The sequence below is a fragment of the Babylonia areolata genome, chromosome 6 (assembly GCF_041734735.1).
Source record: "Babylonia areolata isolate BAREFJ2019XMU chromosome 6, ASM4173473v1, whole genome shotgun sequence".
Classification (NCBI taxonomy): domain Eukaryota; kingdom Metazoa; phylum Mollusca; class Gastropoda; order Neogastropoda; family Buccinidae; genus Babylonia; species Babylonia areolata.
The window spans coordinates 47481519-47505661 of record NC_134881.1 but is presented as its reverse complement, the minus strand read 5'-3'; the positions used below and the strand labels follow the sequence as shown (position 1 = coordinate 47505661).

At 42.9% G+C, this 24143-nt stretch overlaps 2 protein-coding genes across 13 annotated transcripts in view; one reads left to right on the top strand and one right to left on the bottom strand.

Annotated features, from left to right (window-relative positions):
• Positions 1–6274, top strand: part of LOC143283100 (protein king tubby-like) — a 109033-nt gene extending 102759 nt beyond the window's left edge. For all 10 annotated transcript variants that reach the window (XM_076589190.1, XM_076589191.1, XM_076589189.1 and 7 more), the window contains 2 exons: positions 1102–1185; positions 3982–6274. In XM_076589190.1, coding sequence (XP_076445305.1) covers positions 1102–1185; positions 3982–4115 — 218 coding nt within the window. In that variant the 3' untranslated portion in view covers positions 4116–6274. The remainder of the gene's footprint in view (positions 1–1101; positions 1186–3981) is intronic.
• A 3363-nt stretch (positions 6275–9637) lies between these two features.
• The window catches only part of LOC143283099 (uncharacterized), a 98947-nt gene continuing 84441 nt past the window's right edge, over positions 9638–24143 (bottom strand). For 2 of the 3 annotated variants that reach the window (XM_076589181.1, XM_076589182.1), the window contains 2 exons: positions 22881–22995; positions 9638–19501 (listed from right to left, as the gene is read on the bottom strand). In XM_076589181.1, the coding sequence (XP_076445296.1) occupies positions 19375–19501; positions 22881–22995 (242 nt within the window). In that variant the 3' untranslated portion in view covers positions 9638–19374. The remainder of the gene's footprint in view (positions 19502–22880; positions 22996–24143) is intronic. The other variant, XM_076589183.1, reaches the window with a different exon arrangement.

Below are 24143 nucleotides of genomic sequence, written 5' to 3'. Positions count from 1 at the left end.
TACCTTATTTGGACACATTTCCTGAGCATGGCAGTTGATTGAAATCTGCAGTGTCAAAATACCCATCTTGACAGAAGGCTATCTCTTCTCTGTGGCACTTGCTGCCACCACTGTGAAAAACAAATGGCACATACACACGCAGACACACACACACACGCTAAAAAAGCTTTTGAAACATTGCCGCCAATGCTTTGTGTTAAAATTGCATCAAAGCAGTTCACTTCATGAATGCAGTTAGTATAAGTTGTTTAGATCTTGGATCTGTTGTTAGTGCACTACAGATTCATCTGCATTATGTGCATGCAGTATTATATTTTGTTCAAAGGCTTGCCCAGTCTGCCTCTCATTTGGCAGTTCGTACATGCATTTATTTTTTATTGCCATTCTTTTCATTTTTACATGGCTGTATTTCTATGTAGCACGACTTTACTCCTCTGGCTTTCCACCCTTTGTGTAACTCTGTGTGTGTGTGTGTGTGTGTGTGTGCATGTCGAGTATGTGCGCACGTGTTTGCATAGTCCAGAGTACAAAGAATTGGACTCTCTCTCTCTCTCACACACACATGCATGTAAATGCCCACGTGAACTCTCATACAGGGTTGAATTGAAAACACTCTTTGTCTGACACGTACAGATGCAAGTGTGCATTATCACAAGAGTTAAATTGAAATTACACAGAGTTGCATTGAAAAGAAAACATGCATGCACATACACATTTTCTCTCACACACACACAGCCCCGCTCTAATTTTGCCTTCTGTTGCTGTGGGTTCTTTTTCAGTGCGCCATCTGCATTGTGCACAGAGGACTTCAGTTTATCGTCTCATCTGAGTGACATGTTGCTCAGTCTGATTTTTCCATACTTTGGAGAAAGTGTGAGAGCAGGAATTGAACCCAGGCCCTAACAGACACTATTGGCAAATGAGTGTCTTAACCATTCTACTAACTTCACCCTGACAATGAAGATACCAAGCAAATTAGCTTGCAGACCAGTGTCAAGTAGGTATAACTATGTGCTGCAGAGAAGGAATCGTGATGATGTACAGTTTCATGTTGACAAGTTTCCCTATGATGGAAAACTATCGCTATGTTTGTGTTTGCAGAAACCCAGTCATACGTGCTGAATTTTCATGGGAGAGTGACGCAGGCTTCGGTGAAAAACTTCCAGATTGTGCATGATAATGATGGTAAGTGAGGAGTGTGTGTGCGTTCTGCAAGTGAAGAAGTGTGGGAAAGTGGAGGGCCTAGGGGTGTTGTGGAGGACGTACTGCTGTGAAGTTGCAGTGGAGCACACTTGAGAGATGTAGTTTTCCTCTAGGTGTGCTGTAGTTTTCCTCTAGGTGTGCTGTAGTTTTCCTCTAGGTGTGCTGTAGTTTTCCTCTAGGTGTGCTGTAGTTTTCCTCTAGGTGTGCTGTAGTTTTCCTCTGTGTGCTGTAGTTTTCCTCTAGGTGTGCTGTAGTTTTCCTCTAGGTGTGCTGTAGTTTTCCTCTAGGTGTGCTGTAGTTTTCCTCTAGGTGTGCTGTATTTTTCCTCTAGGTGTGCTGTAGTTTTCCTCTAGGTGTGCTGTAGTTTTCCTCTAGGTGTGCTGTAGTTTTCCTCTAGGTGTGCTGTAGTTTTCCTCTAGGTGTGCTGTAGTTTTCCTCTAGGTGTGCTGTAGTTTTCCTCTAGGTGTGCTGTAGTTTTCCTCTAGGTGTGCAGGTCGTGGGTTCTCTTTTTGCACGGGAGCATTAATGGATACTTTCAAGGATGTTTTTTTTCAAGTGAACTCCTGTCCAGGCAGTTTGGTTCTCTTTTTGCACAGGAGTATTACTGGGATCTTTCCATAGATTTTTTTCCTTCAAGTGAACTACCATCCAATCTACATGTTTAAAAATTCTGAGTTGCTTTCATTTGTTGCTTGTTTACATGTCTGAGGAGAACAGAAGAAGAGAAAAAACCTGCCATCTATTACAGATGTTAAAAATTTATTTATTTATTTGTTGTAAGTTTATTTATTTATTTTTTGTAAGTGTGCTTATCTGTGTATTAACCTTCTTTCAAGTCCTTTATTAACCCTGTTTTGGTCATCAGTGTCACAGTATTGGGGGTTAAATTGGCATTTTCTCGACACCTAGACTTCTGTTGAGAAGCCACACCAGCCAGGATGATAAGGTCATGATAAAAGCATTCATTTCTGGCCTTCATCTCTAGAAAGACGCTACACATCGGCAAACAGCACAATTCTTGATACCGACCATGAATGGTTTTAATATTTGAATTTTTTTTCCCCAATTTCATTTGAGAATGAGTCATGGAGCATGCCCCTTGTTTTCCACATTAGCAGTCTTTTCTTGAACCATTATCATAGTAAGTAAATGAACTGGGTGCTCTGTCTGTAATATTCTGCCAATGGGATTAATTCCAGCAAGTGACAGTGGAACAGTCAACAGAATCTAGTGCAAGGAAGTGTGACCTTATGAATGGTTGCAGTTCTGTAGAGACATAGGGGTTTGAATGATGCTCTGACCGGTTGGCTCACAGTGATCTCTGTACCGAGAGCTGAGATTGACTCCTTTCGGATCTCTGTTTGGTTGGTGGACAAACAGGGTGGAGGGAAAATGCCAGGGAAGTGTCTCTTGTCTTGGTGTGGACTGTTGAAAATGTGTATGGCCTGTTGTGTGTGTAGCAGGTGTGGAAAGGGACGCATAGTGCGGGTGCTGTGTCATTACATAGCCAGGGAGGCAGGAGAACTGAGCTTCTGCATGTATAAGGTCATGGAGCATGACTGTGCTAATGACGACGACGACGACGACGCTCTGCGCAACTGGTGGTTTGTCAGAAATATCGATGGGCAAGAGGGATTTGTCAGAAATATCGATGGGCAAGAGGGATTTGTGCCCAAGAATCATGTGGCCCTGGACAGTTTTGCCAAGAGTGAGCTTTTTGCATGATGGTGGTGGTGATAGCAACAACTGGTATTTCATTTGCAGTGTTAATAATGAGGTGGATGATATTGGCAACATAAAATGCTTTGTTAGGATTCATCAGGGTGCATGCATGTGCACAGAAGTCGGTGTCACACTTAAAGAAGTGGATGAAAGGCGAGGGTAGATGGCTCAAGATCAAGGCTTTGCCAGTGGCTGTTGTATGTTAGGTTACTGCTCCACGATCTCTGCAGTGGTCTTTTGTGTTGTTGTCGTGGTCAAGTGGAAAAGTTGGATGATAGTCTGGTTGATAACATTGTCTCACATGATGCAGTTGTATGTGTTTCATACGGGGTTTTTTTGGTTTTTTTAACCTTCTGGTTGGACATTGTAACTTTTTTTCCACTTACTGTTTGATTGCAAATTTGATTTCATTAATGACGTTTACTTTTTTGCCCGTTTTCATGATTCTCACTGACCATGCTATCTCAGGAGTGGGCAGAGCCCTCCCCAATTATATTGTTTCTCAGAAGGATGGTGGTTATGAATTTTTCTCACAGGTGGGAGTTGTAGAAGGGATGTGTATGGTTTGGTAAATTGGGGAGGGGGTGGGGGGTAGAAGCGACAGGTGTGGTGTAGGAAGAACATGAAGACAAGTGATGGACAGTGCTAAATAAGCCACCTACTTTTCTCAAGAGAAAGTGCCCCCCCCAACCCCCCACCCCCTGTATAGCACAACCCCCTATTTCTCTTCCCAGGAGAAAGTGCCCACCCCCCGTATAGCACAACCCCCTATTTCTCTTCCCAGGAGAAAGTGCCTGCCTCCCACCCCCCCCTCCTTTCTGTGTCGCACCCCTCTTAAGAGGTTGGTCTCTCTTCCACCCTTCCCCTCCCAATACTCTCCTAGCAGAGCCATATTTGGGTACATTACACTGTAGAACCCCCTTTTCTTTAAGGGCAGAACACTGAACATGTTGGTGTAGGTTTACACAGTTGTATCACGAAAACCAGAAAACCCTATTTTTTAACAGAATTTTTCAGATTGAAACAGTACAGTGACTGGTGATGATGTTGTTGCAGTGGACTACATTGTGATGCAGTTTGGGCGGGTGGCGGAGGACGTGTTCACCATGGACTACAACTACCCTATGTGTGCCCTGCAGGCCTTTGGCATTGCTCTTTCCAGTTTCGACAGCAAGCTGGCCTGTGAATAGGACCGTCCATCTGAAACAGTCATGTGGCAGTGCTAGAGAAATAATGACAGTGACAAGTGACTTTGATATTGGCATGGAAAAAATCGTTCCAGAGGCTAAAAATGTGACTTGTATACATTTTGTCCAAACATTGTGCTTTATGCATGCAAAATTTGTTCCCCCCTTTACCTTAGGCAATTTATTTTTGGCCATCTTACTGCAATTGTTGAAATAAACTGTACGCAACATTCTACATCCAATGCAATGCAATTCACACCTGATAGTTGGTTCTCTGGCTCTACCTATATCATTTTGTAGATTTTTTTCGAGTTGTCCTGATCATGTTAATATTGGCTTTCCAGAAAAAGCCACCTGCAAAGTTCAACCATTTTTTCCTCATTGAGCCATAGGGAGAAAAGTGTTGACCATTGGTTTTGGTTCAGATTTACAATCACAGCATGTGGGAGGTTGGGGGGTGGGTATACACAACATACTGATAGCAATGGAACTGACCTCGTTTTTATTTCAGTTCATTTCTCTTCACGCAAATATTGAACCCTTTGTCTAAAGTGCATAGTTATATGTGATGTAATCTATTTTTGACATTTTACTGTTCAAGTTGAATGTATTTTTCATGGATTATTCATTGATATATGGTATTAAATTTTGTATCCTCATTCTGGTTTGCTTGTGTTTGAATGCGATGGTGAGAGCAGAGTGTATGTGATGAGTAAGTGATTTCTTACAAGTAAAAGTAAATCCACTTCCAACACCACCACCATCTAAGGCATGGCACAAAATAGTGAAGAGACCAAAACTAAACTGTATATCACCTGCTCTGCTATGTTAAACAGATCACACTGAACAGAAAGGACACCAATAAACATCACTAAGACATCAATTTTCTATTTCATTCCATCCCAGAAAAATGTTCTGGGACTGGAAAGTACTGAATTTTAAAATTCTGGTTAGTCCTGACTACAACATTTTCAAACTGAAAACTTTACCAGCTGTTTATTACCGTTTATGTTTAACATGTAGTCAGTTCTGTCCATGTTGCAATATGTTTAATAAGCACATGTTCTTAATCCATATAGAATCTGTTCTTAGTTCTCACTGACAATATACACCAAAAGGGGATAACATTCTGTGTCAGAGAAAATGGTCTTTGTCAGCAAAAATCTAAATGCCAGAATTAGTTGTACATGTTCAGTTCCTTGCATTTGGTTTTTCGTTGACGCAATGCATTTACTCAGGAGGGCTTCTTTCAAGTGATGTGCAAAATGACGTTTATGTACATTATAAATTGATGTGCTTATGTGTGAGTGTTAAGTTTGTTCTAAGTTTTTTTCAGTAGCTGTTTGATTAACTATTTATAACAGAACAGCTCAAATGAAGGCATTTCAAAATGGAATGCCAATGCTGCAATATGCAGCTAGTATATGAACATAATGCAGTTCTCAAATGTTGCATCAGTGAGCATATGAATTACTGTTGTCTGATTTGTTGTTTTGGGATAAACTTGTGCGACTTGTATCTTTTGTTCCCAGATATTCACTGAAAATCCAGTGAACCATGTATTCTGCTTAATGCCGTCCAGTGTTTGATGAAAACTACTTTCAGAATGGCAGCTGAAAGTTTCCAAGAGGACTGAGGGAAAGACTAACTTACGTGTAGTGATGTATTTGTCCATGGACACAAAGTTAACCCCTTCTTAAAACACTGGCCAGTTTTTTCTTTCTTTTTCAAAATCTGAAATCTGAAAATATATTTCATGCTATGGCTTAATTTTCATATATCTTTTTGACAATTCCATAATATGCATTCCCACCACAGTAAAATGCATAAATCTTGGCCGTTTTCTAATTACACAGCCAAAATGAAACTTTCTTTTATTCCAAATGTTATTTCTGGCCAGCATGAAAATGTTATCACTTTGTATTTTTAATTATATATTGAAAATATTATCAAGAATCAGTGTTTTGCGATCTTGGAATAAATTTGGCCTTTGGTAGCTGATTGTAGTGTGAACAATGCCGTCCTACGTATACTGATGATGTGACAGACTTGTTCAGCATGCTGTTCCATCACAGGTCACAAGGAAGAATGGGGAGATTTATGTGAACGGTGCTCATGTTCCTCTCATAACTTGTATGAATAAAACGCACACACAAAACAAATGTGTTTGTCTTTTGTTTCTGCTGCGAGCTTACTCTGGCTTGCGTGTACAAATATTCCATTTTTCTTGTTTGTTGAGTGTGTTTATTTTGATTCTGTGTGTGTGTGTGTGTGTGTGTGTGTGTTCCCTATGCACCACACAATGCAGACTTATCAGGATGGACCAGAGGTATCAACCTCTGCAGCAGAATGTTGATGTATGATCATTTTATGTCTGTCAACTTAGTAGAATCCTCTACAGTGCCTGAATTCCTTTCACCCATAGATGCACACATGTGGATCCTGTTGTTTGTTCAGAAGTTTGTGAAAATGCATCAGTCCTGAACACTGACCATTTACTGTAGTCTTTCACAAGCTAAGATTTTTCAAAACTCCATGATAAAGCAACAATGGTTCGTTACTTGTACAACAGCTAGGTGTAAAGCCACAAGTTAGATGTTGACAGGTAAACAGCTAGGTGTAAAACCACAAGTTAGATGTTGACAGGTACACAGCTAGGTGTAAAACCACAAGTTAGATGGTAACAGGTACACAGCTAGGTGTAAAGCCACAAGTTAGATGATGACAGGTACACAGCTAGGTTAAAGCCCTAAGTCAGATGGTGACAGGTACATAGCTAGGTGTAAAGCCACAAGTTAGATGGTGACAGGTACACAGCTAGGTGTAAAGCCCTAAGTCAGATGGTGACAGGTACATAGCTAGGTGTAAAGCCACAAGTCAGATGGTGACAGGTACATAGCTAGGTGTAAAGCCACAAGTCAGATGGTGACAGGTACACAGCTAGGTGTAAAGCCCTAAGTCAGATGGTGACAGGTACACAGCTAGGTGTAAAGCCCTAAGTCAGATGGTGACAGGTACATAGCTAGGTGTAAAGCCACAAGTTAGATGGTGACAGGTACACAGCTAGGTGTAAAGCCCTAAGTCAGATGGTGACAGGTACATAGCTAGGTGTAAAGCCACAAGTCAGATGGTGACAGGTACATAGCTAGGTGTAAAGCCACAAGTCAGATGTTGGCAGGTACATAGCTAGGTGTAAAGTCACAAGTTAGATGTTGACACGTACATAGCTAGGTGTAAAGTCACAAGTTAGATGTTGACAGGTACACAGCTAGGTGTAAAGTCACAAGTTAGATGTTGACAGGTACACAGCTAGGTGTAAAGCCACAAGTTAGATGTTGACAGGTACATAGCTAGATGTAAAGCCACAAGTCAGATGTTGACAGGTACATAGCTAGGTGTAAAGCCACAAGTCAGATGCTGACAGGTACATAGGTGTAAAGTCACAAGTTAGATGTTGACAGGTACACAGCTAGGTGTAAAGCCACAAGTCAGATGTTGACAGGTACATAGCTAGGTGTAAAGCCACAAGTCAGATGTTGACAGGTACATAGCTAGGTGTAAAGCCACAAGTCAGATGGTGACAGGTACATAGCTAGGTGTAAAGCCACAAGTCAGATGGTGACAGGTACATAGCTAGGTGTAAAGCCACATGTCATTCCACCCAGGCAAATGTATCACCCTCCCGGTTATCAGTCCCAAGAGAAAGAAGAAGCTGCTGACACCAACATACCAGCTGCACAACCAGACTTGCCAATGTCACCTCTGCGAACTATTTGGGGGTCACAATCACACAAGATGTTCAGAACATCACGAACAAGGCGAACAAAACTAACAGAGTTTTTGCGCCGAAACCTTAGAGTCAGTAACATCAGACTAAAAAATACAGCCTATATGGCTCTGGTGCGGCCTGTTCTGGAATATGTAAGCACCGTCTGTGTGGGACCCATACAAAGAAGGGCAGATCACAAAAATTGAGGCCGTGCAACAAAGATCACGTTTCGTTTTAAACCGTTAAAAAAGAACCGCCAGCGTCACTGACATGTTACAACACCTTGGATGGACATCCCTACAAAGCCGACGTAAGATCGCAAGGCTTACCATTATGTACAAAATCATTAACAACATGGTCCAGGTGGATTTTGGAAAACTTTGTAAATCCCAGGAACCAAAATTGAGAGCACCCAAGAAGAGGGACAGAAGAGCACATTCAAGGCAGCTTGAAGGACGTAGTCACTCGTTCCTCCCGCAAACCATCTCTGAGTTGAACGATACTTTGACCGAGGCTGTGGTTGGAGCTGTGTCCCCTGGCATGTTCACTTTGGGAGCTCGTAAACTCCACCAGTAGTGTGTGTGTGTTTTGCTTTTGGGTGTTTTTTTTGCATACCCCCCCCCCCCCCCCCCCCTGTTAAAAGTGTCAGAATAATCAGCCTGTTGTTTGTGGGCACTCTTCGGATGATGATGATGTCTTTTATTTGTGCAAACATGAGATTTTTGGGGTGAGGGATGTTTGTTTTGTTTTGATTTGATCTGATCTCCCTGGGCACTCCCAGATGCATTTTGGATAAATTATTGCCAATAAATTGTTAAAAAAACAAACAAAAACAAAAACAACTGATGCATTTTGGATAAATTATTTTCAATAAATTGTTCTATCATGTTGAAATAATTACTCATTTTTGAACTAATGCTGTTTGTAGGTCACAAGGTCAGATTTATTTTCTAACTTTCAGAACTGTGTAACAGAGTAATGGAACCTGAAGTTTTCTTTTGTTCAATTCCCAAGCAGCAGTAACACTCATTTTAGACGCACACTGCTGTTTAACAGAGGTAGTGGGATTAAATCCCAAAGTATGAATCAGTGATTTTGTTGCTTCAGTCAGCTGTTTCACACAGCTGCAGTTACAGTTTCTCAAGGAGGCGTCAGTGGTTGGGGCAAATCCACATACACTATACCACATTTGCTAGACAGATGCCTGACCACCAACATAACCCAGTGTGCTTAGTCAGGCCTTCAGTGCATGTATATATATTTATGTACCTATCAGAGTGGATATTTTCTACAGAATTTTGCCAGAGGACAACTTTCTCAATACCATGGAATCTTTTACAGTGTGCCAAATGTGTGCTGCACATGGGACGTCAGTGTATCGTCCCATCTGAATCAATGACTCGACGCTCAGTTTGATTTTGCAGTATATAACTCAGGAGAAAGGGCGAAAGCAGGATTTGAACCCAGACCCACATGGACTCTCTGTATTGGCAGATGTGTGTCTTCACCATAACACTGTGCCACTTTGCTCCTCGGTAGTTACCCATCAGAAGATAGGAGTCACCTGTTGTCTCATTCACTTCATACAGTCTGTGAGAGTGCTCCTGTTTCCTGATCAACAATGCAGATAGTGCATGCCGTCCCTGTGGAGAGAGTCTGAATTTCACATTGACAATTCTGTCAGGACTCATAACTCATAACACCCACACAAGGATATCATTCAACTTTCCAAAACACAGCAACAAAGACAGTATTTGAACAGGTATATTGCTCCTTCATAGCGATACAATTCCACAACACATATCCAGTACTTTCCCATAAAACAGAACACAAGTCACAAGCACACACAGACCATCCACCTTTAATTCAAAAACCTTTTTTTTCCTCAAACAGAAAACTGGAGGTGGTGTTTAAAAAAAACCTTGCAACCATATTCCATCCTCTCTGCTGTAAAAAGGTGAGTGAATGTTTATGTGAATGGAAAGTGTTTAATACAAATTGTCATCCAGATGAATAGGCAGCCAAAGTCATGGAACACTTTGTGTATTTGTTCTCAAGTCATGATTCACTTGTTTCCCTTTCTTTTTCGTCACAACATAATTCTTTTTCAATGGGGTAAAGATGTGATAATATGAACAGCAATGCACAATATCAACTAAAAAGCACCACACATATGCTAGAAGGATCAAGATTCTGTAGTGTAAGTTCATCAAACATGGTTTATGTTCAGATGTATAAAAATTGTTCTGTTAAAACTGTGAGGTTAATGAAAATCCTCACCACTTTCTCCTGGTTACATATTTCCACATGTTTTCAGGCATAGCACACCATGACCCGCCACACACACAGAGAAGGGGGTGGAGGGGGGTGGAGGAGAGGAGACAGTGGGAAAGAGACAGGCAGAGAGAGAGGGAGGAAGATACAGAGAAACTGATACACAGAAAAACACTGACAGAGAGACAAATGAAAACCAAATCCAGATATACAAATAAATAGCACATACTCTTGCTCATCTGTCTCACAAATAAAAAAGTGTGTCAAGCCATATAAAAAAGTTGGTACCAAATGACCTGGACACAAATGGTCAACACCAAACTTCCAGCAGTCATAACTCTTTCAAGGGCAAGACTAATGGCTGAACAATTTGTTCACAACCAGCCAACACAGTAAAGCACACAGATCCATGTATTCTTTTCTGTGTCTGTGTCTCTCTTTTTCACACACATACTCTCTCTCTTTCTTTCAGAATTCTACATTCATGTGCTTGCTATTTCCCCAGATATGTTGATTAAAAACAAAGCAGACTGAAAAAAGCTGCATTTTCACATGGGGTGAGGGAACAGTTAGGAGGGTGAGTATTACCAAGATGCACCTGGTATAAGATGATCTTTATTCACTCTGTGAGACAGATTACCCAGTGTCCTACACAAAAGTTCCAGCAAACACATCCTGACCAGAGGATGTGATTTGCAAAGGCTTGAAAATATTACTGCATGGAATACGGCAAATATACAGCCACACTGTTATCCTCTACATAAAGAGTCATCCAGTAAGTGACCCCTGCATGTTTGCACAATTAAGCACAGCGGTTTTACCACTTCACACACACTAATTCATGCAATGCAACTGAAGCAAAGCGTGACCAATGCCTGACATACTGATTCTCTGGGATAAGGAATCCTCAGCACTTTGGGGCAGTCACACAGGCATGCTGTGTCCACATATCATTCATCACCACTGCAACATTGCAAAAATAGGTCGCTGTGTTCTCCTGTCACTCATAACACGTGGATGAATAAATAAATAAATAAATAAATAAATAAATAAACCAATAAATAAATATAGACAGACAGATAAATAAATAATAGGTTAGCGGAATGAATGAATGAATGATACAAAATTTAAACCAACCCAAACAAAAAATTAAAATCAAAAGTAAAAATCACTGAGAAAGCATCAATAACACCCAGCTGCAGGTTACAGAAGCACTGGTGAAGCGATAATTCAGTGATAGCAACTGGCTATAAATTCACCCTCTTTCTCACCATCTGTACTGTTGAATTCATCTATGTTTACACCAAGCTCTTTAAATGATCAAAACATATCAGCCATGTCCCTTCAAACTCTGTTTCACACACACACACCCACTCACAGAGAAATGAAGGCAGAAGAAAGGCAGCAGAATAAAAACACAGGGAATAAGAAAACAACATCACCACCACCCTCTCACTCAGCATATCAAACACAAAAAATCAAAATCAAAATACTGATGGAAACGAAAAGCATCCAAACTAAATTACCCGTTATGAATTCATGGAAAACAAAAGGTCCACAACCACAGCTGGTTAGCAATGTTGAAAAAAAAAAAGAATTGTAAAAAATCAAAAAGAGAAAAAAGAAAAAAAGGCAAATCAACGCATATAAATCCAGAACAAAATATGGAAGGCAGCAGAAACTGAAGACAGACGCACACAACCTGGGGTTTTTTGGTTTGGTTTTTTTTTTGTTTTTTTTTTGTTGTTGGTTACATTGAAAAATTGGTCCTAATCTTACCCTCAAGGAAGGAAAACAACACCTTTCAGCATCCACATTGACTTACATTCCACAAGCATATCACCTTGTCTCAAGATCTCCATCTGCAGTGAGACTGATCTGCAATATGGATGCTGGGACTGTTGTCATCTTTAATTGCAGCATTTTTTTTATTTTTTTTTTAGACTGAGGGGCATGTTGTAACACTAAAGTGGAGGGGAGGGGGTGGTGGGACTTGGGAATGGGATGGATATTTTGGAGACCAAGTTTATAATGAAAAAACACAAGACAAGCATCCTTTCTCCCCCCTCACCCCCTTTTTTCATTTTTAATATATATATTTATTTTTAACAGGGCTGCTTGATTTAGCTGCAAACAAAAAACAAAGCAGACAATTAACAGCCACAGCAAAATAAAAATTATCAAAAGAAAAAAAGGAAAGGAAAGAAAAGCGCAATAGCTGTACGATTCAAGTGATGATTTTTTTTTTTTTTTTTTTTTTTTTAATCTGAGAGTTTCTGGGTTCCATTCCTGTTTCAGCACCTAGTGGGTTAAAGGTGAGGATTTTCTGATCTTCCAGGTTAACACACAAGCTGATCTACTGGTGCCTTAACTCCCTTCATGTGCTGACACATGTGGAAGATCCAACTACATACGTTAAGATCCATTAATCCATGTGGGTGTTCTATGGGTTATGAAAACACAAACCCAATAGGCATGCATACCCCTGAAAATGGAGTATGGCTGCCTATATGGCTGGTTAAAAACTGGCATAAACGTTCAAAGTCCATGAGCAGAAAACTTTACAAGTGAACATGGCAGTCGCAGTCCATTAACGCACAGATAAAGAATGAAATTGAAAAAAAAAAAAAAGAAAAAGAAAAAAAGGAGGTCAAGGCAGTGACCAAAAGAAAGAACAATTCAACCAAACAAAACAAATAAAAGTAACATCCAACATCATTCTACCCCCAACAAAACACATACTCAAAAAAACATCAACAACAAAAAACACACCCGGACAAAATTCATTTCTAACATCAACAGACATTTGTTGACAGAAACACTCGAAACATAAATATATGTGATATTACTAATATTTTATCTCACAACTGATTCATTTTATAACTTTTTTTAAAAGAAAGAATGATTACATGCATCTGTAGTTGGAAAGCACGTAAGGCTGTTGGCGTAAAACAGATCACAGAACGCATCAGACTGGGGAGTTGTTTGTATGTGATACAAAGACCCCTGCACAGCCACAATCTTTCAATAACAAGTGATCTTTTCATCTTTGCCACAGAGGCAATCAAGGAAAAGATGTAAAAAAAATTTTTTTTAATCAATTACTGCAATTACTGTTGTAACTCAAACTGAAAGATAGTTTTCACAGAATGTTCTTAATAATAGAAGAATATAATGATTACACACACACACACACACATTTTCAACACATACACAAGATATCATGAATAAAGAAAGATAAATTTAAGTACTTAAATTTCTGTCAGTATTATTGCAACAGGAAAAGTTTATAATGGAAAATACAGAAATAAAACACATACAGAGAGAGAGAGAGAGAGAGAGAGAGAGAGATACACGTGTATATATATATATTTTTTTTTCCTTCTTTTTTTTTCTTTTCTTTTCTTTTTTTTTTTAAACATAAATCTTCGCAAAGTTATTTTGAAATAGAGGAAGAGTTGGTCAACAGTTACCTTCACTTGTTTTAGTCAACTATCATGTTGTATGAAAAAAGAATAAATAAATAAATATGTACTCACTTTCCACCACCAGCAAATACTTTACACAGCATGTGCATAAACAGACAAAGCCAGCAACCACGGCAGAAATTACTGGGGGGAAAATGGGTGGATGTGTTACTGAAACAGTAAAGATGTATTATTGAAACAGTGAGTAAAGTTCTATTCTCTTAGTGGAAAATGTAAGAAAAAAAGACCAACTGAGCAAAGCTACTGCATCATTTTTCAATTAAAAAAAAAAAAAATCATTTGTTGTTGTTGAGAAAACGCTAGTGTTAAACTGAAGCTTAGCATTTCAGTTTCAGTTTCTCAAAGAGGCTGCACTGTCTTCAGAGAAATCCATATATGCTACACCATCACCACATCTGCTAGGCAGATGCCTGACCAGCAGCATAACCAAACACACTAAGTCAGGCCTTGAGTGCATCCATATATATTTGTGTACCTATCAGCATCATTTTTGCCAGAGGACAACACTTCATGTTACCATGGATTCTTTTTCAGTGTGCCAGGTGTGTGCTGTGCACAGGACCTCGGTTTATCATCTCATCTGAATGACTAGACGTTTAGTTTGATTTTCCAGTCAAACTTGGGAGAAAGGGCGAGATGGGGATTCATCCCCAGACCCTCAAGGACTGGCATATGAGTGTCTTAACCATTCTGCCACCTTCCTCCCTTACCAGGTACACACCCACTACATGGACAACTGAATCTGAACGATTACACAGACTTACTTTCATGTACACAAGAAAATGAAAAAAATAAAAAATAAAAATAAGATTGTGTGGTGAAACACTTTGGGAACCAGCAGTCACACAAAATCAATGAGTATTAAACAGGAACTCTCCAGAGAGAGCCAAAAGACGCCGCTCGCATTCCGGTAATCACTCTTGAATGGATTGCAGCATGAGCTCACGTGCACACACATTCCTACAATACATTATTTACACTGAGATACAAATCACAATCAGCATCAAAGGACTGACAACTGAAGTGAGCTCAAAGTAATGTCCCCTTGCTTGGCCTCCAACAAGCATTATGCTGGATGGTCAGTTGCACTTTCCTCTGGTTTGGTTCTAGTCCACAAGTGTGTGAGCGCTGTGCTTATGTGGACTGGAGGTACAAACTGTGTTCAGGTAAGTGAAGGGAAAGAAGGGGGCATGTGTGTATGAATGGAGTATCCTGTCGGACCGACGGATGAGTAGGCAGGCAGGCTTATCTGTTGGTGTGTGCCCTCATATGGGAGAAGAGGTCGATTCTGGATGTGCAGCACTTCCCACAGGTGTTGCAAGGGAAAACGTCTCCAGAAGTTGAGCCCTGCTTCCTTTGCTCACACTTCTCCTTAATGGCCAGCCACTAGAGCACAGCATCCTCCAGCGAGAGTGGTCAAGGGCATCAGTCTCCCAGGAAGCGATTTCTATGTCACAGGCTTTGAGGTTTGTCTTCAAGGTGCCCTTGAAGTGCTTGCAGTGTCTTCCAAGTTTGTGGTGGCCTTCCTTCAGCAGGCCATACAAGAGCATCTTCGGGATCCTGCTGTCTGTCATGCGGACAAGTCCTGTCCAGCGTAGCTGGCACTGGATCAGCAGGCTTTCAATGTTGTGCAGGCTGCTCCTCTCTAGGACCTGGAGGTTGGAGACCCTGTCTTTCCACTTTATGCTGAGGATCTTTCATAGGCATCTCTGGTGAAACTGCTCAAGATGTTGAATGAGACGGCGATATGTCGTCCATGTTTCACAGCAGTACAACAAGGTGGTCAGCACAACAGCTCTGTAGGTTTTGATTTTGGTGCTGAGCCTGATGCCTTCGTTGTTCCACAGCCAGTTGTGGAGTCTGCCAAAGACCATGTGAAGCTCCTTGTTCTGCTCACAGCACTTCTCTTGCATCTGGCGTATGGCAAACACCATGTCACATGTTCCCCTACCTAAGCCGAAGCCACACTGTGCTTCAGAGGCGACAGAGGCATGTGTGTGTGATAGTGTGTATGATACAGTGAGCGTGTGCAAGTGTGTTCATTTGAGTATGTCCATATAAGGTAATGTGTGTGCACACTTGCACATGTGTGTACATGGTTGTACATAATATGTGTAATTCAATGATTTTTGTGTGCAAATTAAAAGGAAAAAAAAATCAAGAGATGTTTGGCTCTTTCAGAGAACTTTTCTCATGAAGCTGTCAACACACAGCAGTAGAGTTACTCCATGAAATTTCCATTCACAAGGTCCGGGTTCAAATCCTGGTGGCTTCTGTAGTGTCTAAAACCTGAAGGTATTCCCATTTTGTCAGATTTGCAATGTACACACACATTTAAATCCTGAACCCTTTCATTCAAGTGTGAAAAGACAAGAGACTACAGTGCTGGGTATATACTGTGTCAAATTGTGAGCACGTTTCTGTGTTCCAGCCTTAATGGCACAGCCATACTGGCTGGCATCACACACTGGTGGTTGGGAGACTGTGGGTTTGAACCCGGCGGTAAATGAAGTAGTACTGTGGGGTTGTTCAGTCCTGAACCCACTCCTCCAACACTACAGCATGATGTGGGCTCAGTGGCCAGACTGCAGCCACACCACTGACAGGTTCTGAACATGGAGCAGTGGAGAACAAAAATTTCATGATGAAGTAATACAAAAGATTCATCACATATATATATATGCAAACACACATGCATACACAAATGTGAGAATAAAGTGTCTGGATGTGTCTGATCATGCAGGTATAAGCGTACATTTTAAAAGTTCTGGGAATGTTAAAAAAAAAAAAGTACACAAAGCAAAACAATTAAAGATCAACTGTATATGTGTGAAAAATCATAGTCACCACACTTATCTATACTGTTTTCTCCAGAAATGATATGCCAGTCTTTCAATTTCACCACACAAAACGTACTGCACTTTTCTGTAGACGCACAACCATGTATCAGCATACATAACACAGACACACACACATCACACAGCAAACAAGACATAAATAAACACACCACACAAACCAATCAAACAAACCTGGGAACTGAAAGACTCAGGAGCATATGACAAAAGCAAACAATAAACTGGCCACCAGAACCATAATATAGTATTTAAGAATGTGCAGCTTAAAAAAAAACCCAATGGCAACAGTCGATACACATGTGCAGAGACATAAAGAACCACCAGCTTTAGAGTAATTTATATCAGGACAAATAAAACATTAATGCCTTTTGGACTAAAAATATTTTACACATTGTAACTGATCATACCCAATTAGCTCTCCCCTGAAATTTATACAGTCTGCTGCTAACCTAGTTCAGAAACTGTCTGAAGAGAAGTTTGTGTTTGGTGGTGATTTATTTTCATTTCTGTACACATGGCAGTGAGAGACTATGAGAGACAGTCACAAAAATTGGAGTGACCAAACAACAGTCACACCCTTCTTAGCATCATTCTACAGCTATGTGCAGCACTATGTACATATGTTGCATTTTTACACAGCACACACTAGATCCATTTCACTTCATTTCCTCTCCATAAAAAAACACCCATAAAGCATCTGATAAAACAGGCATCATGTAAAAAAACAACAAAGCAATATTTATCTCCACAACTCTCAACGCTTTTCACATGCCTTTGTGGTTAAGTCTCACCAGTATGCACACAAACTCACAATCTCATACAACTGCTAATGCACACACACACACAGAGACTGAATCATCAATACACACAAGTACACCATTTTTTTCCAATATTTACCTGTTGTACACATATACACTTAAACATCAGCATGCATGCAGCTAAGCATTTATAGGCCTTTTTAACTCATTCTACCCCACAGCTACATGCCTGCTACAACTCCCCTGGCCCAGCAGTGCATGAGACCACTGCAGAAAAAAAGGGTGGTTCACAAAAACCGTGAAAAGTGATGGAGAACTGTTGATTTAAATGCCAAACAAAGCTTCGTTTTCATGCTTCAGGAATCAGTAAACGGTCCAGTTTAGAATGCCAACTTTACCAAGCAAGAATGAACAAAATAAGAATAATGTGTTGGTACGAGAATACTCATACCTGGTCCACTGGGGAAATACTCATGGTACAAGTTAACTTGTACTTGAAGTAGAATGAGTTAAGCCATTTCAACATCTGCCTGTGTGTTTGGACACTGCTCAGTGACAATGACAATGACCCCTTGCAAGTGTGGACACTGGTGTCTGGCTTTTCCTGGTGCACATGTCAGGGCAGGGCGCCTGACAGGCTGAGCACAGCACAGCTGTGGGCCAAGAGTGAGGGTGAGCCACTCCTTTGACAGGCACAGCCACCTTGGTCACAGTCACCAGCATTGTCAATGAAACATCACAGAGCTGACACATGCTGATCCCTCCAGTGGCAGACATTGTGTCTCTGAGTCACTCCACAGCCTGTTGTGTTCAGGAATAAGCCAGAGCAGTCAGCCCTCTTGCACTCACAGCAAACCAATGTATTCTGAGAACTGTAGGAGTGGTCGGAAGTTCCAGCTTCATTGTGAACTTTATCATTTTCATAGTGCAGCATCACAATCTTTGACTGTCAGACTTTGGGTTCAAAGATGTAGAAGACTAACATGTGGATTCCTGATTTGGCTTCATGTTCCTAGTAATGGAGAGATTGTTTTCCTGTGGTCCAAGTATGATTCTGTCTCAGAGACAGTGAATCCTGAAACCCACTCAGCACTTTCTTTGACTCAGCCGATGTGATGATGCAGTATAGTGTGTGGTTCTCCTTTGGCTGGTACACATGCACTCTTTACACATGTGCACAGATAATCAAACGCTGGCACACACACACACACACACACACACACCTTCCATACAACTTTCACCTCGGTCATGTACATAAAACCATGAAAGTAAATATTCACCACAGTCAGAATCATAATCATAAAATCACCACTCCTTCAAGTAACCCAGTTGAGGTGATTTTATTGGCAAGGGGGGGGGGGGGGGGGGGGGGAAGAAAGACCTCATCTGAGTACAACCCAAACTGGTCCTCTCTTTACTGCTGTCAAATTTCCCCCTACATACTACTGTGGCACAAAAGTCTTCTCCTTTAAAAAAAAACCCAAACAAATCAGTCTGGTCATATACACAGCAAGAAGTCACTTTACTGACACTCAAACTGATGACAGCACACATTGTTCAGACACAGCGTTCACATTTTTGGTTTCATCACTCTTGACAATCCAGCTCGCCTTCCATGCTGACCAAAACAAACCATAGATCACTCCTTTCTGACTGAATGTAGCAGACACAATTTGTATGTTGCATACAGGTGTGTGTTTGAGCACAGATGGAAGAAAAAATAAAGAAGAAAATATCCCATCCCCTGCACGCAGGTTTGTTCAAGTCTTGTGGTTTGTCACTTTCAGATTCCCAGATATCCACACTTACTTGTGTCTGTCAAAACGAATGTGTATATTGATGAGTTTATGAATGTACTTGCGATGAACATGTAAATGCACTTCCGATGAACGCCATTGTCTCTACCCTTTCTTTGGTCCGGTGATGGGATCAGAGAGTAAGAAAGAAGCTTTGTTCATACATCTTGTCTCAAAAGATGCTCCTGCCCCGTGCCTGAGGACAAGTGATGACTGACGATGGAATAGAGGGGTGATCAGGTGGGGGTTTCTGCAGAGTCCAGAGTGATGACTGACGATGACCAGAGTGATGACTGACGACCATGTGAGGAGGGAGGGGTGATCAGGTGGGGGTTTCTGCAGAGTCCAGGGTGGGGGTGCTGGCCATGGCACGAGAGTAATTCAGGGGAGATAACACAAAGCCCTTCTTCACCATCATGTCCTCTAGCTCTCGGTCTTCTTCTTGCTCCCTGTCAAAAGAGCTAGAATGTGTTAGGTTAGTCACTGTGTGATAAGTGTGTGCGTGTGTATGTGTGTGTGTGTCTGTGAGTGTGTGTGCGCACACAAGTGTGTGTGCATGCGCGAGTGTGTGTGCTTAAGTGTGTTGTGAGTGTGAGTGTGTGTATGTGTGTGTGTGTGTGTGTGTGCATGTGAGGTTAAGTGTGTGTGTATGTGTGAGCGGTGCAAGTGTGCATGTGTGTGTGCGTGTTTGGTGTGATCAAGCATGCATGCATGCATGCATGCATGCATGCATGCGTGTGTGTGTGTGTGTGTGTGTGTGTGTGTGTGTGTGTGTGTGTGTGTGTGCAAGTACATGCATGCATGTGTGTGTGTCAGAGGGGAGAGTGAAAAGAGAAAGAGAGAGAGAGAGAGAGAGAGTGAGAAAGTTAGAGAAACATTAAGTTATGTGTTCATTCATACATGCTTGTGGAAACAAAACAGAGGAATAAGTCATGCTGATACGGTCACTAACACACCTGATCTGTCTTGACCAACACTACCAGTACTTGCTTTATATACAGTGTAACAGTTACTCAAAGAAAGAAAGAGAGAATCACGTTCTGCATCATTATGTGTACCACACACAAGGAATCATTCTAAGTGCTCAATCAAAAGCAATATGATTATGACAGCAAAACACACAAAGAAAAACGCTCTTTAAAAACAAACCAAGCTCTCTGCTACTACTACTATGCAAAACATCCTATCACCACTTTAGCAACACCAACTTGAAAACTGACACAGCACTCTGGCGGCATCCAGTGCAAGACTCAAAAACATCCTATCACCACTTTAGCAACACCAGCTTGAAAACTGATACTGCACTGTGGTGGTGGCATCCAGTGCAAGTCTGAAAACTCAAAACACTTATGACTCAAGGAAAGAGGCTCTGGTCACTGCCCAGTCGTGCAGCACGTCCCCGGTGAGTGTTGACAGGAAGAAGAGAGAGGCGGAGTCAGTGCCAACAGGAAGAGAAGATGGTCAGTGGTGACAGGAAGAAGAGAGGGGCAGAGTCAGTAGTGACAGGAAAAAGAGACGGTCATTGGTGACAGGCAGAAGAGAGGGGCGGAGTCAGTGGTGACAGGAAGAGGAGACGGTCAGTAGCGACAGGAAGAAGAGAGGGGCGGAGTCAGTAGTGACAGGAAAAAGAGACGGTCATTGGTGACAGGCAGAAGAGAGGGGCGGAGTCAGTGGTGACAGGAAGAGGAGACGGTCAGTAGCGACAGGAGGAAGAGAGGGGCGGAGTCAGTGGCGACAGGAAGAGGAGAGAGGCGGAGTCAGTGGCGACAGGAAGAAGAGAGGGGCAGAGTCAGTGGCGACAGGAAGAAGAGAGGGGTGGAGTCAGTGGTGACAGGAAGAGGAGAGGGGCGGAGTCAGTGGTGACAGGAAGAGGAGAGAGGTGGAGTCAGTGGCAACAGGGAGAGGAGAGAGGTGGAGTCAGTGGCAACAGGGAGAGTAGAGAGGCAGAGTCAGTGGCAACAGGGAGAGGCAAGAGGCAGAGTCTGTGGCGACAGGAAGAGGAGAGGGGTGGAGTCAGTGGCGACAGGAAGAAGACTGAGGTGGAGTCAGTGGTGACAGGAAGAGGAGAGACGCAGAGTCAGTGGTGACAGGAAGAGGAGAGAGACAGAGTCAGTGGCGAATGGAAGAGGAGAGAGACAGAGTCAGTGGTGACAGGAAGAGGAGAGAGACAGAGTCAGTGGCGACAGGAAGAGGAGAGAGACAGAGTCAGTGGCAACAGGAAGAGGAGAGAGGCAGAGTCAGTGGTGACAGGAAGAGGAGAGAGGTGGAGTCAGTACCAACAGGTAATGTGGAGAGGCGGAGTCAGTGCCGACAGGGAGAGGAGAGAGGCAAAGTCAGTGGTGACATGAAAAGGAGAGAGGCGGAGTCAGTGGCAACAGGAAGAGAAGAGAGACGAAGTCAGTGGTGACAGGGAGAGGGGAGAGGCAGGGTCAGTGCCAACAGGGAGAGGGGAGGGGCAGAGTCAGCGGCGACAGGGAGAGGGGAAAGAGGCGGGGTCAGTGGTGACAGGGAGGGGAGAAAGGAGGGGTCAGTGGTGACAGGGAGGGGAGAGAGGAGGGGTCAGTGGTGACAGGGAGGGGAGAGAGGAGGGGTCAGTGGTGACAGGGAGGGGAGAGAGGAGGGGTCAGTGGTGACAGGGAGGGGAGAGAGGAGGGGTCAGTGGTGACAGGGAGGGGAGAGAGGAGGGGTCAGTGGTGACAGGGAGGGGAGAGAGGAGGGGTCAGTGGTGACAGGGAGGGGAGAATGGAGGGGTCAGTGGTGACAGGGAGGGGAGAGAGAAGGGGTCAGTGGTGACAGGGAGGGGAGAAAGGAGGGGTCAGTGGTGACAGGGAGGGGAGAGAGGAGGGGTCAGTGGTGACAGGGAGGGGAGAGAGGAGGGGTCAGTGGTGACAGGGAGGGGAGAAAGGAGGGGTCAGTGGTGACAGGGAGGGGAGAAAGGAGGGGTCAGTGGTGACAGGGAGGGGAGAATGGAGGGGTCAGTGGTGACAGGGAGGGGAGAGAGGAGGGGTCAGTGGTGACAGGGAGGGGAGAATGGAGGGGTCAGTGGTGACAGGGAGGGGAGAATGGAGGGGTCAGTGGTGACAGGGAGGGGAGAAAGGAGGGGTCAGTGGTGACAGGGAGGGGAGAATGGAGGGGTCAGTGGTGACAGGGAGGGGAGAGAGGAGGGGTCAGTGGTGACAGGGAGGGGAGAAAGGAGGGGTCAGTGGTGACAGGGAGGGGAGAGAGGAGGGGTCAGTGGTGACAGGGAGGGGAGAAAGGAGGGGTCAGTGGTGACAGGGAGGGGAGAATGGAGGGGTCAGTGGTGACAGGGAGGGGAGAAAGGAGGGGTCAGTGGTGACAGGGAGGGGAGAGAGGAGGGGTCAGTGGTGACAGGGAGGGGAGAAAGGAGGGGTCAGTGGTGACAGGGAGGGGAGAGAGGAGGGGTCAGTGGTGACAGGGAGGGGAGAGAGGAGGGGTCAGTGGTGACAGGGAGGGGAGAAAGGAGGGGTCAGTGGTGACAGGGAGGGGAGAAAGGAGGGGTCAGTGGTGACAGGGAGGGGAGAATGGAGGGGTCAGTGGTGACAGGGAGGGGAGAGAGGAGGGGTCAGTGGTGACAGGGAGGGGAGAATGGAGGGGTCAGTGGTGACAGGGAGGGGAGAATGGAGGGGTCAGTGGTGACAGGGAGGGGAGTGCGGTCAGGAGAGAGGCGGGGTCAGTGGCAACAGGGAGAGGGGAAGGGAGGGGTTAGGAGAGAGGCGGGGTCAGTGGCGACACAGAGACGAGAGAGGAGGGGTCAGTGGCGTCAGGGAGAGGGGAGGGGCGGGGTCAGGAGAGAGGTGTGGTCAGTACCTGAGGCGGTCTTCCTCCAGCATGGCCACCAGAGAGTTGCGTTGCTCCACCACCTCCAGTAGTTCGTCCAGCAGCTGTCCCTCCGCCTCTATTTCCTCCACTGACTTTTCTGACTCTACGTTAGTACACATACACATTCAGGGTCACCCAAACACTTCATGCAGCAGATTAACCTGACCCTCTTGCCTTCACATCTTTCACAGAGAAACTCTTCTTAGTGTTTGGCTCTGGGTCAAAGTGAATGCGAGAGGGTTAAGGATGTTGACTGGCATGAAAGAATTAACCTCTTGACTGCTGCTCACTAGAGTGCGAAGGAGCTGTAATTCCTCACTGTGAAAATATTGAGTTTACAGGTCCTGATGTCTGTCAGAAGGGTGTAACCTCATTATGAAAACCAGTTTACAGGTCAGGATGTTTGTCATCATTCTTTATTTTGAACTGCTCCCACCTGGGATTGCATTACGTTTGTTCGGCAGAATGAATGACATTGTTGTCATAAACACAAAGAGTAGGAAATTAGGGATTGCAGTACATTTATTAAACAGAATCACTGACAATGTTGATGTTAACACAAACAGTAGGAAATTCTGTTAAAGCTGTGACAACACAGATCTCATTTAACCAAGCTTAGCAGTCAAGGGGTTATATGTCATTATCTATCTTTCAATAACAAATGGGGAAAAAAACCAAAGTGAATTAGAATAACTTTAAATGTCAAATTATAAATAATAAAATTAACCTTTAGTGGAAGGGGGTGTCAGATCAATCATTCATAACAAAAGAAACAGTACTGACTGAAAGTAATACTTTAACTGATGAAATACAAATCCTTCAACCAGAGTTATCTTCAGAACACACCAACCCTGTGTCCATCAAATTCAGCTTAAAAACAGTCATATACATCATAGGTTTATTAAAACATAATCTTTAAAAGCAGCATTACCTAGCAACTAAAAACACATATTTCTTACGCAACAAAGCATGTTAAAAAGGTTAGATTTAAAAAAAAAATATATATATATAAATATATATATGATAAAAAGTTGATCAGTTTTGTAAAATTATCACCTGATTTTTTCTCTCACTATCATTTCTCCATGTTCATTTGATCATTCCTTGTCTTTCAACAGAAATGGAAATCTAGATGTGGATGAGTGTTAACTCCAACACCAAACAGGTACAATACCTGTTGCTCCTTCAGTACCACAGTGGCACATAACCCTAACACAGGGACACAACTCTGATCCCTTCCTACTCTGTGCT